The following is a 12,280-nucleotide window of genomic DNA, read 5'->3' on the forward strand; positions in this document are numbered from 1 at the left end:
GCTTCCGCAGTGAAGCCTTCAGAGTCCCCGACCCTCCCTTGCCTGTGTGGTTCTTGGCCCTGCAGCCTGGCCGGCGTCTCCAGGAGTGTGACTCTGGTGGTCGCATACATCATGACGGTCACCGACTTCGGCTGGGAAGATGCCCTGCGCACTGTGCGTGCGGGGAGGTCCTGTGCAAACCCCAACCTGGGCTTCCAGAGGCAGCTGCAGGAGTTTGAGGAACACCAGGTCTGTCAGGTGAGCGTGCTCAGGGGCTGGGAACACACCTCCGTCTTTCCGTGCCCGCCTAGACTTGTGGAGGCTGTAAAGGCCCCCAGAGGTCGGCTGTTCCGAGGACACCCCTTCAGCCCCTCTGCAGTATCACTGGCCACTCGTCCACCAGCCGCTGCGGTCATTCCCTTTTCCCACTGTCCTCAGGCCCCATGTTAGTTTCTGTTTCTCTGCCTTGGGGTCAAGTGCCATTTCCTTGGTCAGGCTTGCTTTCACGTTCTCAGGCCAGAACCTGGAAGAAGCAGTCATTTCTCTTGCTAGACACTGGCTGGCCAGCCTCAGAGCTGACTGCCCGATGCCCCTTGGCCCCCTGTTCATAGGGGCAAACCTACACCATCAGGTAACAGGTGAGAGTGTAGGGGATGAGCTGTGTGACATCCTGGTTTGTTTCACTTCTCCAGTTCCGCCAGTGGCTGAAGGAGGAGTACGGAGAGAGCCCTTTGCGGGATGCAGAAGAAGCCAGAGGCATTCTGGGTAAATACAAAGAGCAGGGGCGCGCGGAGCCCCCGCCTGGCGCCAGGCGCTGGGGTGGCCTCCCGGCCTCACCTCCTCTGGCCTACGGCAGCTGCACCACGGAGACCTAGCTGAGCCCTTGGCGCCCCTGCCCGCGGACAGGAAGGGGTGTCCCGGTGGATCCAGGCCCCCCCGAGACCCCAGCAGCCCCACCCCCAGCTTCTGCGCCACAGGCTGGGGAGTGTGCACGCGCGCGCGCTCGTGTGTGTGTGTGTGTGTGTGTGTGTGAGTGAGCGTGAGTGCTGGATGTGCGCGCTGCGGGAGCTGCCGTGAAAGCCACACTGCCGGCGTCGGCCTCACTGCCTTTCCCCGTGCCGGAAGGCACTTGGAGGTGGCCGTGGAGGGCCCCCTGCTGCAGCCGGCCCTGCCCAGCCCTGCCCTTCCGCGCCCTACTCGGTGGTGCCTGCCTGAACCGCCTGCCCTTGGGTCGTGTGGGGAGCACCCCAGACGCCCGCCCCCGGCGCCCGTCCAGCTCCCCCTCCTCCCAGCCCCCCCGCCGCTCTCACTCTGGGGGCCTCCTCACAAGGCTTGCGCGCACCTTTGGGGTTCGGGAAGAAAGAAGAGCAGTCGTCAAGGCTTGCGCGCACCTTTGGGGTTCGGGAAGGAAGAGCAGTCGTCAAGGCTTGCGCGCACCTTTGGGGTTCGGGAAGGAAGAGCAGTCGTCAAGGCTTGCGCGCACCTTTGGGATTCGGGAAGAAAGAGCAGTCGTCAGGCGCTGTCACGGTTTGCGCTTAAAAATACATTTAAAATGCCTGAGCACTTATTAAGCGCCTTTGTGTCTGCTGTGGATTTGGGATTTGATCTCAGCTACCTCATGAAATGGTTTTTGAAAAAGTGTTTTTCATTATTCCAATCAACTCTGCCTCATGGGTGAAAGCGTTTGGTCACGATGGCTTTTGAAGCCAACGGGAAAAGGATCGTATCATTGGGCCACTCGAAGCTTCTGATGCGGGCTTTGGGGGTGCTTTGTGGTGGGTAAAGCCGAAGTCAGGCCAAGCCGGGGGCCAGGCTCCACACTCGTGCGGGCCGCAGATGTGCAGCAGGAAAGGAAAGCGCAGCCGCGGAGCTCCTCACCTACAGCCACGGCAGTTTGCTCTAAAGTAATGTTTTCCTTAAACCAAAAACAAATGTAAATATGTTAACAGAAGTATTTAGGAGTCAGCTTGAAGGCTTAAATGCGGGTACAATGTGAACGCCTAGATCTGTTCCTGTAACCTGAAATGTTGTCCTAATATCGGTTGCCAGTAACATTCTTTCTCCACAGCCACCCCAGGGATTCTGAAGTACTGGGCCTCTCTCAGAAGACTGTAATGTACCTGAAATATTGCAAAGCCAGAGTTTAGGTGCTGCCCGGAAGAAAAGCAGCCAGAGTTCATTTTTCAGTGTCCAGAAGTAATGTGTGAACTCACCTGTTTTCATTTTAAACATATGCAATTGTGTATCACGTTGGGAGCTACGCGTCCTCTTTGACAAGGGAAGGATTTTTACCTAATTCCCCTGCTGTGGCTCCTTCTTCGCCCGCCCGTAGCCCTGCTGCCCCCAGGCCATCTCAGGGCCCTGCTGCCCCACCCGGTGACCATGTGGTGATCGCGGTTGCCACTCCTGAGGGCCCTGCTGGGCACACCTGCCCCTGGGGACTGTCTCCTGGGCTGTTTCGTCCTGGGGTCTCGCCTCCACCACACGTGCATGCATCTGAGGTGAAGGGCAGCTGCACGCGCTGCGCCTGCCCTTAGCTGGGGTGTGGATCCCACTTGCTCTTCCACGGGCGCCACGAGGCACATTCGGAGGCTGCCCCTGGCAGTGATGCTGCTTTATTTTAAGGCCACTGCCATCCTCCAGAAGGAGGGTAGTGACGGCAGGAGACGTGAACTACTTTCCCTGGGAGAGAAAGCGAGTCCCCCGCTTGAGCAGAGGGAAGTCCGGAGGGTGCGCAGGGCCATCTCCCAACTCCAGTCTCAGCTTCAATGTGAAGGACAGTAGCTGGTGTGAAGAGCAGTTTAAGTTGATTTCCCAGCGTTCTCTCGTCTAACTCACTCCAGTGGGGGAAGAAGGAAGTGTAACGGTTTACTTAAAGGAGAGGTCTGGCGGGACCACGGGAGCTGAGGCGCGTGGGCTCAGTGGCTGAAGGAGGCTTGACCTGTGTGCTGCGTCTGCAGCGCCTGGGCGCTCCTGGCAAGGGCTCGGGGCAGGACACTTTGTGCCAGAACGGCCCCTGATGGGTGTGGGGTGACGGGCACCACAATGCTTATTCTGACTTAGTAGGCCTACCTGGGTGAAGAACAGGTGATCCAGGTGGAGGTGCCAGGCCTCGAGGCCCCGAGGTGTCTCCACTGCCCACCTGTGAGGGCGTGCCGGGGGGCGTGAGGAAACAGCATGAGGGAAGCAGGGTTTCTGGCGACGGCCCCAACCCTGTGGGCTCCCCTACCCCTCGTGGCACCCACGACAATCACCCAGTAATCGGTGCTCTGCGGGTCACGAACTATCACCTTGAAGCCGTATAAACCCACAGAGAAGGTATTATTTCATTCACTTGAGGCTCAGAGAGGCCAAGAAACACACCGAAAACTAAAAACGTTAGTGCTACTTCGCCTGAACCCAGGTTTTGATCTCAAATCAGTGTGCGATGTGAGAGGGAGGGGCAGAGTGCCCTGGGCTTTGCACTTAGAGGTTTGTGAGGCTCTAACGCCAGGGCCCCTGGGAGAGCCAGCACCGCTGCCGTGTGCACGGCTGTCCAAGCCAAAGCCAGCACCGCTGCCGTGTGCACGGCTGTCCGAGCCAAAGCCTCTGCCCGCTCCCCCCAGTCTCTCTGGGGGTTTTGTTTGGGGCCATGGTGGGTGGTGGCCAAATGCACACGGACGTTTCCGTTAGATGGTATTAACCGTGCTTAGATGTTAGAGGCAGAGGCCCCTTCTCCGAGACCAGAGCAGGTGTTCAGGTCACATGGACGTGGGGACGGTGAACCCCCCTGCCCCAAGGGCCTTGCCTTGTTAGAGGAAGGGTCGTGGCCCTGGCAGTTTCTTTAGGCTGTCTTTTCTGTGATGTTCTTTGAACACAGGTCTGTCCAGCCTGGGTCTCAGGATCGTGGCCCATGGTGGAAGAGACCTGCACTGCCTCTCTTCATTCAGTCATTTGCCAGTTTGCTTGAGAAATGCTTATTCATCCCAGCTGGCACTCTGGGACTCAGGCAGGGTGCACAGACCCACCCCTGATTCTCAGAAAGACTAGCTTGGTGGGGTTGGCAGTTAGGAAAACTGGTGGTTACAGAGCCGGCCATAAGCACTGGTATAGGTGCCCCTGGTGCTGTGTGTGGGGAAGGCACAGAGAGGCCATTCCAGTTTGGGTGAGGGAGGTCGTGTCCCAGGACGGCATCTCAGAGGAGGTGGTACCTTATCGGGGCCTGAAGCATGAGTGCTGGAGTTGGCTGGCACAGTGGGTGCGGGGGAGTCCAGGCAGGGGCCTGGCATGCGCGCAGGAGAGGCCACAGTCTCTCTGGGTGACCAGAGTAGGCACAGGGGTGGGCGCTGATGAGAGGTGCAGACAAAGCTGCAGAAACAGGCAAAGGCCCAGGCTTTCGCTCTCTGCTTGGCACAGTAACTGGTTTCCTTCTCACGCCAGCCCTGGAGCTGACCAAGCTCAGAGGGCGGGTGCCCTGCAGCTTCCCGCGGTCTGGTCCCCAGGCGTGGAGCCTTGCAAGCGCGTGGACGCCGTTTTGCAGGCACGGAGTGGGGCTTGCCAAACGTGCTGGGCAAGCAGGCACCGTGATGGTGCGGGGGAAGGGGGCCCACGCTGGGGGCCTGTCGGGAGGCAGCAATCACGGCCATCCAGGCGACAGTCGTGGCGCCCAGAGCGGGGCTTTGGTGCGGAGGCGAATGGGGCTTGAGGGAGACTGGGGAGGGGGAGGCCATTGCTCCCAGGACCAGAACCCGTGAGGGGCTTGCTTCCCTGGCGATGGCTCTTCCCACACCGAGGTGGGGTGTGGACTCTGGCACGTTGAGGGCAGACTGAAGGGGCCGCTGGCCAGAGGCGTCCACGGGGCTCACGCCCTGCTGGCACCCAGCTTCGCGCACCAGGGGCTCAAGTCTGTCCACAGACCCGGAACAGACTCCCAGGCACCATACTTGCGACAATTCATGTCCAATCCAAATGTCCAATTTATTAATTTATTGTGAAAGATAAAACATTAGCTTTATGAAGACTAATTTTATCCCCTAACTAGGCTGTCTTTCATTATCAGATTTTTGGAAGCCAACACGCTGTACACCTTAACTTACACAATGTTATATGTCAGTTATATCTCAATAAAGCGGGAAAAGAAAAGGAGTAAAGCACCTTGTAAATTAGTCCTGAGGTATCTCCCTACGCTCCTGGATGTGGGGGCTGAGACCTGGGGGCGGGGTGTCCTGACAGGCGTGCCCAGAGAGGCGTGCTGTTGCCATCGCGCCCTGGAGCATTTCTGCAGCCTCCAGCCTCCTATGTCCCCGTCCATGTTCTCAGCAGCCACCCTGGTCCGCGCTCCCTCTGCCTGAGCTGGTTCTCTGACTTAACTCACGTCTCTCAGAGCAACTTTGTGAACCTTGGGCTTCCCCCTGGGGATAGGTTCCCCCTGGGGGCTTTTTTATGTATGGGGTGCTGATTCTCTCCAGCTTCCGTCTCAGCAGGGGACCCTACTTCCAACTTCTGGGGCTGCTTCCTGTTGCTGGTGCATGAGACAGACAGCCTACAAATTCCAGGGACTGCTGTGCATGCGTGTGTGTGCACACAGCTGTGTTCTGTTGTTTTTAAATTTTATTTTAGAGGACTCCTTAGCGTTCAGGGGAGCCATGTGGGCAACGTCAAGGGGCATTGGGACCTTAGGCAGCAGAACCTGGGAGCCCAGGGAAAGTCAGAGCTGGTCACGACAGGCTGCCCTGCACACCAGCATCTAGTCTTGAAAATAGGGAACATGCTAAGACTCAATACCCTGTGATCCCACATTAGGTGACCCCTCCCATCCTGACCCTGCGTTATTAATAATTTTATCGAGAATGTGCTTTCAACACGCTTGTATTTATAGATGTACTTAAGAAGAAATCACCAAGACTTCGGAGGGAAGTTCCTCTTCCCTTTCCTTTTTGTTGCCCAGAGAAAGGGAGGGAAAAAGAAACAAAAAAAAAAAAGGCCTTTGACTTGTTCCCGGAGGCTTGAGAACGTTCACCGTCCCTTCTGAGGGTTTACTGGGGTCTCGCTGGGCCCCCAGCTAGGACACCCAGGCTGTCAGGTGCTTGAATCCGGTGACGGCGGCTGCATTTCACCGGGACACTTTGCTCTCTTGCTTCCCCCCCAGCTGCAACAGTGGGACGTGATTATCGCAGCCAGTATCAGAATTCGCGTTCTCTCCTGCAGCCTGGGCTCCGCTGCGAGGCCGCGAGGCCGCGGGGCCTCTCTGGGCTCACTGTCGGGGAAGCGTTGCCATCCGCGGCTGAGCAAACACCTGCACGGTGTGTAAAGGGCTCTGGCGGCCTTGACTGAGCACAGGCCGCCGGTGTTCTGATCCCGGCGGTGTGCTGCGTCTGTGGGGAAGGGATCGGACCTGAGAACGTCCTTTATACCAAGGCCTGTGTAGGAAAACTAGATGGGGCAGGGGGGCTGGTTCTGGGGGAGGACAATCCCTTCTAGTATCGATAGTTCGGGACAGTTTTTGGAAACAACGCAGACCATGCCAAGTGCGTTCTGTGAGCTCGACCCAGGGAGACACATCAGCTCACGGGGGTTGGGGCCTGGCCCCCCGGACACTCTCACGATGAGCACGTGTGTGATGGGACCTTGACGTGTGTGTCCCTCCGGCCACAGAGAGGGACAGAGTCCACTTGCCCCCAGACGTGGCCAGACCAGCACAGACAGGAACCGTGCTTTCTGGCGAGCTGCCCTGCCTGTCAGTCGGCTCTGGGTTTCCCCAAGGCACTGATGGGAGCCTTTTTGGAAAATAATAATCGAAAGGCCAACATGTGCCCCAGAGAAATGTCACCTGCTTTGCAAAGGGTGTGCCCTTCATGGCAAGAGGCCACGGGCGCCCAGCTTCCTCAGAGGGCATCCAGAGAGGCCCGTCCCGGCTCTGCCGGACGTTCCATTCCCCTTGGTGTGTGTGAAGCACGCGGATGCCAACAGGAACAGCAGGACGGTGTGAGATCAGGTGCGTCTCAGGTGTGCTGCACGGTGGGCCATTCCCGCGGCACGAGAGCCCCTCCTGAGTCATCCGCTGCTGGGAGCTCAGAGCTGCGGGTACCGATGCGCAGCTCGGGGCAGAGGTGGTGCCGGGCCGGGAGAGCGCAGCCGAGGCCTTGGACCCGTGACCAGGTGGCCTGGTAGAAGTCCACTGCGACCCCAGTTCCCTGGAACACCTTGGGAGCCCCCGAGGAGGCAGCCCACTCCATGGGGACTTCTTCTCAGACCCGCCTGAAAGAAACTCCCTGGGAGGGGTGAGCAGGGTTGGACGGCACCCTGTTTGGTGGCGCAGAGGCGTAGCCAGAGCCCACCTTGCAGCCCCCGGGGTGGCCCCTGATGGTCTAGGAAGGCCCCTTTGGCCCCCCTCCCCCCATCTGGAGGACAGGACAGGCAGCCTCTGGATGGTCGACAGTCACTGAGCACTTAGTGTGTGATGTTCCCGAAAGCGCATCCTCTCGACAATCTTGTCACATAGGTTTTACTTTTATCCCCAATTTTGAGATGAAGAAACTCTAGAAATTCTAGAGAACTTGAGTGTTGTCCAGTCTCAGGCCAGGAAGTGGCAGAGTGAGGCCTGGAGTCCAAGCAGCCTGACCCCACTGCGCTAAGGTCGCCACTTCCTTGTAAACGCCAGCACCCCTGGGGCAATGCCAGTGGGTGCGGGCATCCACGCTGGAGTTCTCTCCTGAGGTCGGGGCCTCGTGGGGAGACAGGAGGAACACAGGTGAGGCACGAGGGAAGCCTTTCTTCTTCCCACCACATCCCCTTGCGTGGGCGCTGTGTCCGCCATACGTGCCTCCACCGGGCCTTCCTGATACCTCCCAGGGTGGCGGGCAGAGTCCTGGGGTGTCGTGGTGCCCCAGGAGGCCCTTTTCAGGAACACGGAATTGGACCAGAGTGGGGTTGGTGCTGGGAGCCCAGCACCCGAAGCAGACGGCGTTCTGTCCTTGAGGTGCAGCGTTACACAAGTTGAGGGGCTCCGGGGTGGGGGGGTTGTGCAAGAAGCCCAGGGATTTGCTGTTATTCAGCTCAGATAACTCAGTGGAGACTCATCAAGGACAGAGGCAGGGGAAGCAACAGTGTGTTGAAGGAACAGGGGCCCTCCTTCTGACTTTGGGGCTGAGGGCAGGGCTGGGGGCAGGGAGGCAGGGCAGGTCTTCAAGAAGGACGGGAAAGCTGGGGGCAGAAGAAGTTTCCCATCCTGTGTCCTGTCCTGACTCCCCAGACCCAATGGGATGCTGGCTGGCAGGGTTTTCTGCTCGCTGTGGGCCAGACTCCTTCCTGCAGGCAGCCCTGGCCCTCAGCATGGGCGGGACGGAGAGTCCGTGGTAGGAGGAGGAAGTACCACCGGCTTCCAAGAGCATCAGCGTCAGCAGCTGACGCTAAACGTGGTCTGAGAGGAGCCCGGCTTCTCCCCCACGCTTTGGCCTGGAAGCATGCTGTCGGGGGCCTGGCCTGCGACTCACCGCTTTCATCTTTAAAACGCATCCTAGAAGCATCCATGCCTGCCAGTGTGCCCCCCCCGCCCCGATCTGTACTTCCCGTGGCCCATCTGGAGGAATGACACCCTCCAAGGGAAGGCCAGCAGGGTCGGGTGGCCTCTGACATCTGCTATGAACTGTGCCCCCCTGTGAAGGGCGGGGGAGGAGGGACTGCGTGCCTCAGTCAGGCCTCACTGCCCAGCTCGCGCAGGCGCCCAGCAGCTCGCGCAGGCCGCCATGGGGGAGGGGAGGAGCCAGGCTTGGCGGCCCTGCCTTCAAAGGCTTTTTAACTGAGTTGGGGAGAGGGGGCAGTCACTCCGGAATGTCCTGTGAGCAAATGCTGAGCTAGAAGCACAAATGCAGGCCAGGAGGCCCCTGCAGTGGAGGGTGCGCTGGCTGGGGCTGGAAAGGGAGGGGAGTCAAGGGCCTGCTGGGCGGAGGGCGAAGGAGGGGGGCGGCACGGCCAGGTGCACTTGGAAGCAGATGTGCAGGGCATCTGGGGGCCTGGCTATGACTGGCAGGCAGGATGGGCTGGAGGCGGGGGAAGATCTGTGAGGGAGGGCAGGCGTCAGCCCGATGGGCTCCCGCGGGACCTTCCCAAATACGAATCCACCAGGCCGGGGGACTGACATAGGTAGGTCATCGGCACCTTGAAGTAGTGGCGGGCAGTGCTGGTTTGGGTCCCCGAGAGGCAGAGAGGGTCAGGCGCCAAAGGTGACTGGCGGGTAGCACCTGAAACGGGCGGGGGAGGAGGCTGGAGGGGCCGGGGGCTATCAGGCCGGGGGCGGTACGGCGGCCCCAGAGAGTGGCCCGAGCCCGGCGGCGCTCACCGTGCGCCCAGGCTGGGGCGGCCCGGCCGCTCTCCGGGGTCCCCAGGTGCTGCAATGCGACCCTGCAGAGGTACTTCTGCACAAGGGTGTCCCCGGCAGGGCCGCCGAAATGCTTCAGCCGCGCTCCAGACTCCAGAGCTGGAGCTTCCAGGCAGCATGGTCACCAGGTGCCCCTGGCGACCTGAAGTCCCCTCCCCGCCCCCAGGTGCGGCACCAGGACTTGGGGGATCCCTTCTGCCCCTCCTCACAGCCGTCCCTCCAGGGGGGCAGCAGGGCCTCAGCGCTCCCAGTGCAGGAGATGTGGAGACGCACTGGCCACAGAGCATTTACTACAAATAACTTTTAGTAATAAACAACTAAACGTTGATCTGTCTACCAAGAGCCAGCAATCCTAAACCATTCCAGTGCTAAAATACTCCTCCCCCAAAATTTCTTTGGTTGACCCAAGTCTAAATAACGGCTGTGTCTGCTGTAGAGTCTTAATAATATTACATCACCTTTAGATGTGATTGTTTTTATTACATCATCTTTAATTAACGATGTTTTCTACACGATGTGAATGTAGAGAATCCCAGTTAACAGGCAGCACTGGCACAGAGGGAATCAGCTAGGCTTAGCTTTGCCTTTTTCTTTTTCACTAAATTCAGAAAGACTTGGAATCTGAGCCCCACGGGGGCAGTTTGGTCTCCAGCCTGCAGAGTAGATTTGAAATAACCAAGGGCAGCCCCTGTGTAACCACCTGAACATTTACTTGCCTTTGCAATTTTGGGGCTGGAGAGATATTTGAAAGCTACCAGAATTGGTCCCAAAGACGCATAGACATGCTATTTATGGAATTTGATGTGAAATGGGTTTTCTATAAATGTTTCCCAATCTTATGCTTTTAAAACTTTTCCTAACTATTTGTATCGATATATCTGTTGCTTAACATGAAAGAAATTTTTCAAAATTAAAATAAAGCAAAAGAGGTCTGTGATCAATGATGGGAGAAGATAGATGGACAAATCTGACATAAAGAGAAGTTCGGTTCTCCTTATGTTTATTTGTTAACTTTTGCAACAAATTTACAAAAGTTAAGGCTTTAAAACAAATTGTAATTATTCATTAATGTGACAGACCAACGTATAGGTACATATGTATTTCCCCAATTTTCAAAATATACTTTATTGCAATTGAAAAGTATTAGTCGACTTTTTTCTTCTTTTTACTGTGATATTTATTTAATTTTTGTTCTCATTTATTTATTGGAGCGATAAGTATAAAATTCAACAAGAACATTTTTAACAGCATGTGTTTATGTTCTGTCCCGTATTCTTTTTTGTTTAATTCCGTGACCATTACTGGCTGTCACACAGAGGACCCTGGTGTCATGTATGCTGTGTGGACCTGTGCTCACAAGCTCCCTAGGAAACACTGAGGCCCTGAAGCCCACTGGTTTTACTGCAGCCTATGTGCGTGGGTCTCCCGACCCCATTCTGATTTGGTTTTTTCACGTTTCCTAATACCCGAGACTTCACCAATCTGTTTCTGTTTCATTCTCTGTAGAGGCACAAGTGAAAAGATAATGAAAATTCTCTGATTTTTCAAATGTTCATTTTTTCTGGTCCTTTCTTCAAAGATAATTGAAGATTATTATTGTTATTTGGGGGGACCCTCGGTGAGAAAGCTGCTCTATGTTTCCTGTGCAGTGTTCTCCTGTGGGTGTCCCTTCCATTAAGAGGCTCACATATGAGAATCTGCACTTCACAAGACGTGAGCAGAGGCTGAAGCATCCCCCCTCTCGCATCAATGTGTCTTTAAATTGCCGTCTCTCCTAGTGCATTTCAGAGACTCAGATATATAATAATTCTACAAACATACAACTTATTAAGACTGTCTCCTCTATTGCAAAAATCACGATGTTCCTCTATTTGGTGAGGGACCTAATTTAAGTGTTTGTGAGATTTTGATGAATCCCAGTCATAAAGCACGCCCTTCTCCTGTGCCAAAAATCACCAAGTGCATTTCTTTCTTTTTTTTTCTACTGAAGTTTAGTTGATTTACAATATTGTGTTAGCTTCAAGTGTACAGCAAAATGACTCAGTTTTACCTACTTTTTCCACATTCTTTTCCATTGTAAGTTATTACAAGATACTGAGTAGAGCTCCCTGTGCTGCACAGTAAATCCTTGTCGCTCACCAAATGCATTTCTAAGGTGGGAGTGCCAGCCTCGGCAGCGGGCCCTCAGCTCCCTGAGGGCGGGGCCTGGGGGCGGGGCCTGGCTCGCGGCAGGTGCCTGAGTCTCCTGGTCATAGCTCCCGGAGTCTTGCTCCCATCAGGCTGTCCTGCCCCGAGCAGGGCGCCTCAGAGGCCCCAGCTCTGCCCTGCTCGCTCCCCAGACCCCAGGCTCCGGTCTGTGCTTCCCTCCTGGCCCCTCACGACTGCGCTGTGGGAGCCCCCCATCTTCACTTTCTGGCTCGCGAGAGGGCGGGCTGAGCCATCCGACGGAGGACAGGAGCCCCTCTGCTCACCGGGTCCTGCCTACCCACCCACCCAGTTTCCAGAAACGCGCTCAGGACCTCGTTTGCCCTCATACAGTTAGCACCTTGGAAACTAGGAATCTGAGCCCACTGTGGACCAGGCAGGACCCGGTTCAGCCCACCTGGAGTTTCGTAACCTCCCCTGTGTGCTGACATCATTTGTTTCTGAGCCTTTCTTTAAAAAATAAATACATAAAAGTCAAATGTTCTGGGAAATGAATCTTAGCCTCTTAAACATTCTTTTTATCAAGGCCTCACCACTAGGACCCTAATCTTATTTTATTTTGCTTCTTAAGCTAAAAAAATAATTCCGCTGACATGTTTATTTCCTTTTTCTGTATTTAAGTCAATCAGTCAAAACTATTGGTGGCCCCGCTGTGCTCACAGCCCTGGGCCAGGTCCCCGCCCAGCCGAGCCCATGTGTCCCCCCAGGGTGCAGGGTGCCTCTGGTGCAGAGGAGAGGCCT

The 12,280-nt window shown here is 56.2% G+C and overlaps 1 protein-coding gene across 5 annotated transcripts in view; it reads left to right on the top strand.

Moving 5' to 3' along the window:
- Nucleotides 1–12,280, top strand: part of DUSP22 (dual specificity phosphatase 22) — a 72,075-nt gene that overhangs the window by 45,074 nt on the left and 14,721 nt on the right. For 3 of the 5 annotated variants that reach the window (XM_089918179.1, XM_022586513.3, XM_022586514.3), the window contains exons 6-7: nt 66–237; nt 672–744. In XM_089918179.1, coding sequence (XP_089774305.1) covers nt 66–237; nt 672–744 — 245 coding nt within the window. Of the gene's footprint in view, nt 1–65; nt 238–671; nt 976–2,047; nt 2,228–12,280 lie in introns of those variants that run through there. The other 2 variants (XM_022586512.3, XM_022586511.3) reach the window with 2 other exon arrangements.

Source organism: Delphinapterus leucas, chromosome 10 (assembly GCF_059928025.1).
Source record: "Delphinapterus leucas isolate spDelLeu-1000000601 "Yukka" chromosome 10, BTC_Dleu_Yukka2, whole genome shotgun sequence".
NCBI classification, from domain to species: Eukaryota; Metazoa; Chordata; class Mammalia; order Artiodactyla; family Monodontidae; genus Delphinapterus; species Delphinapterus leucas.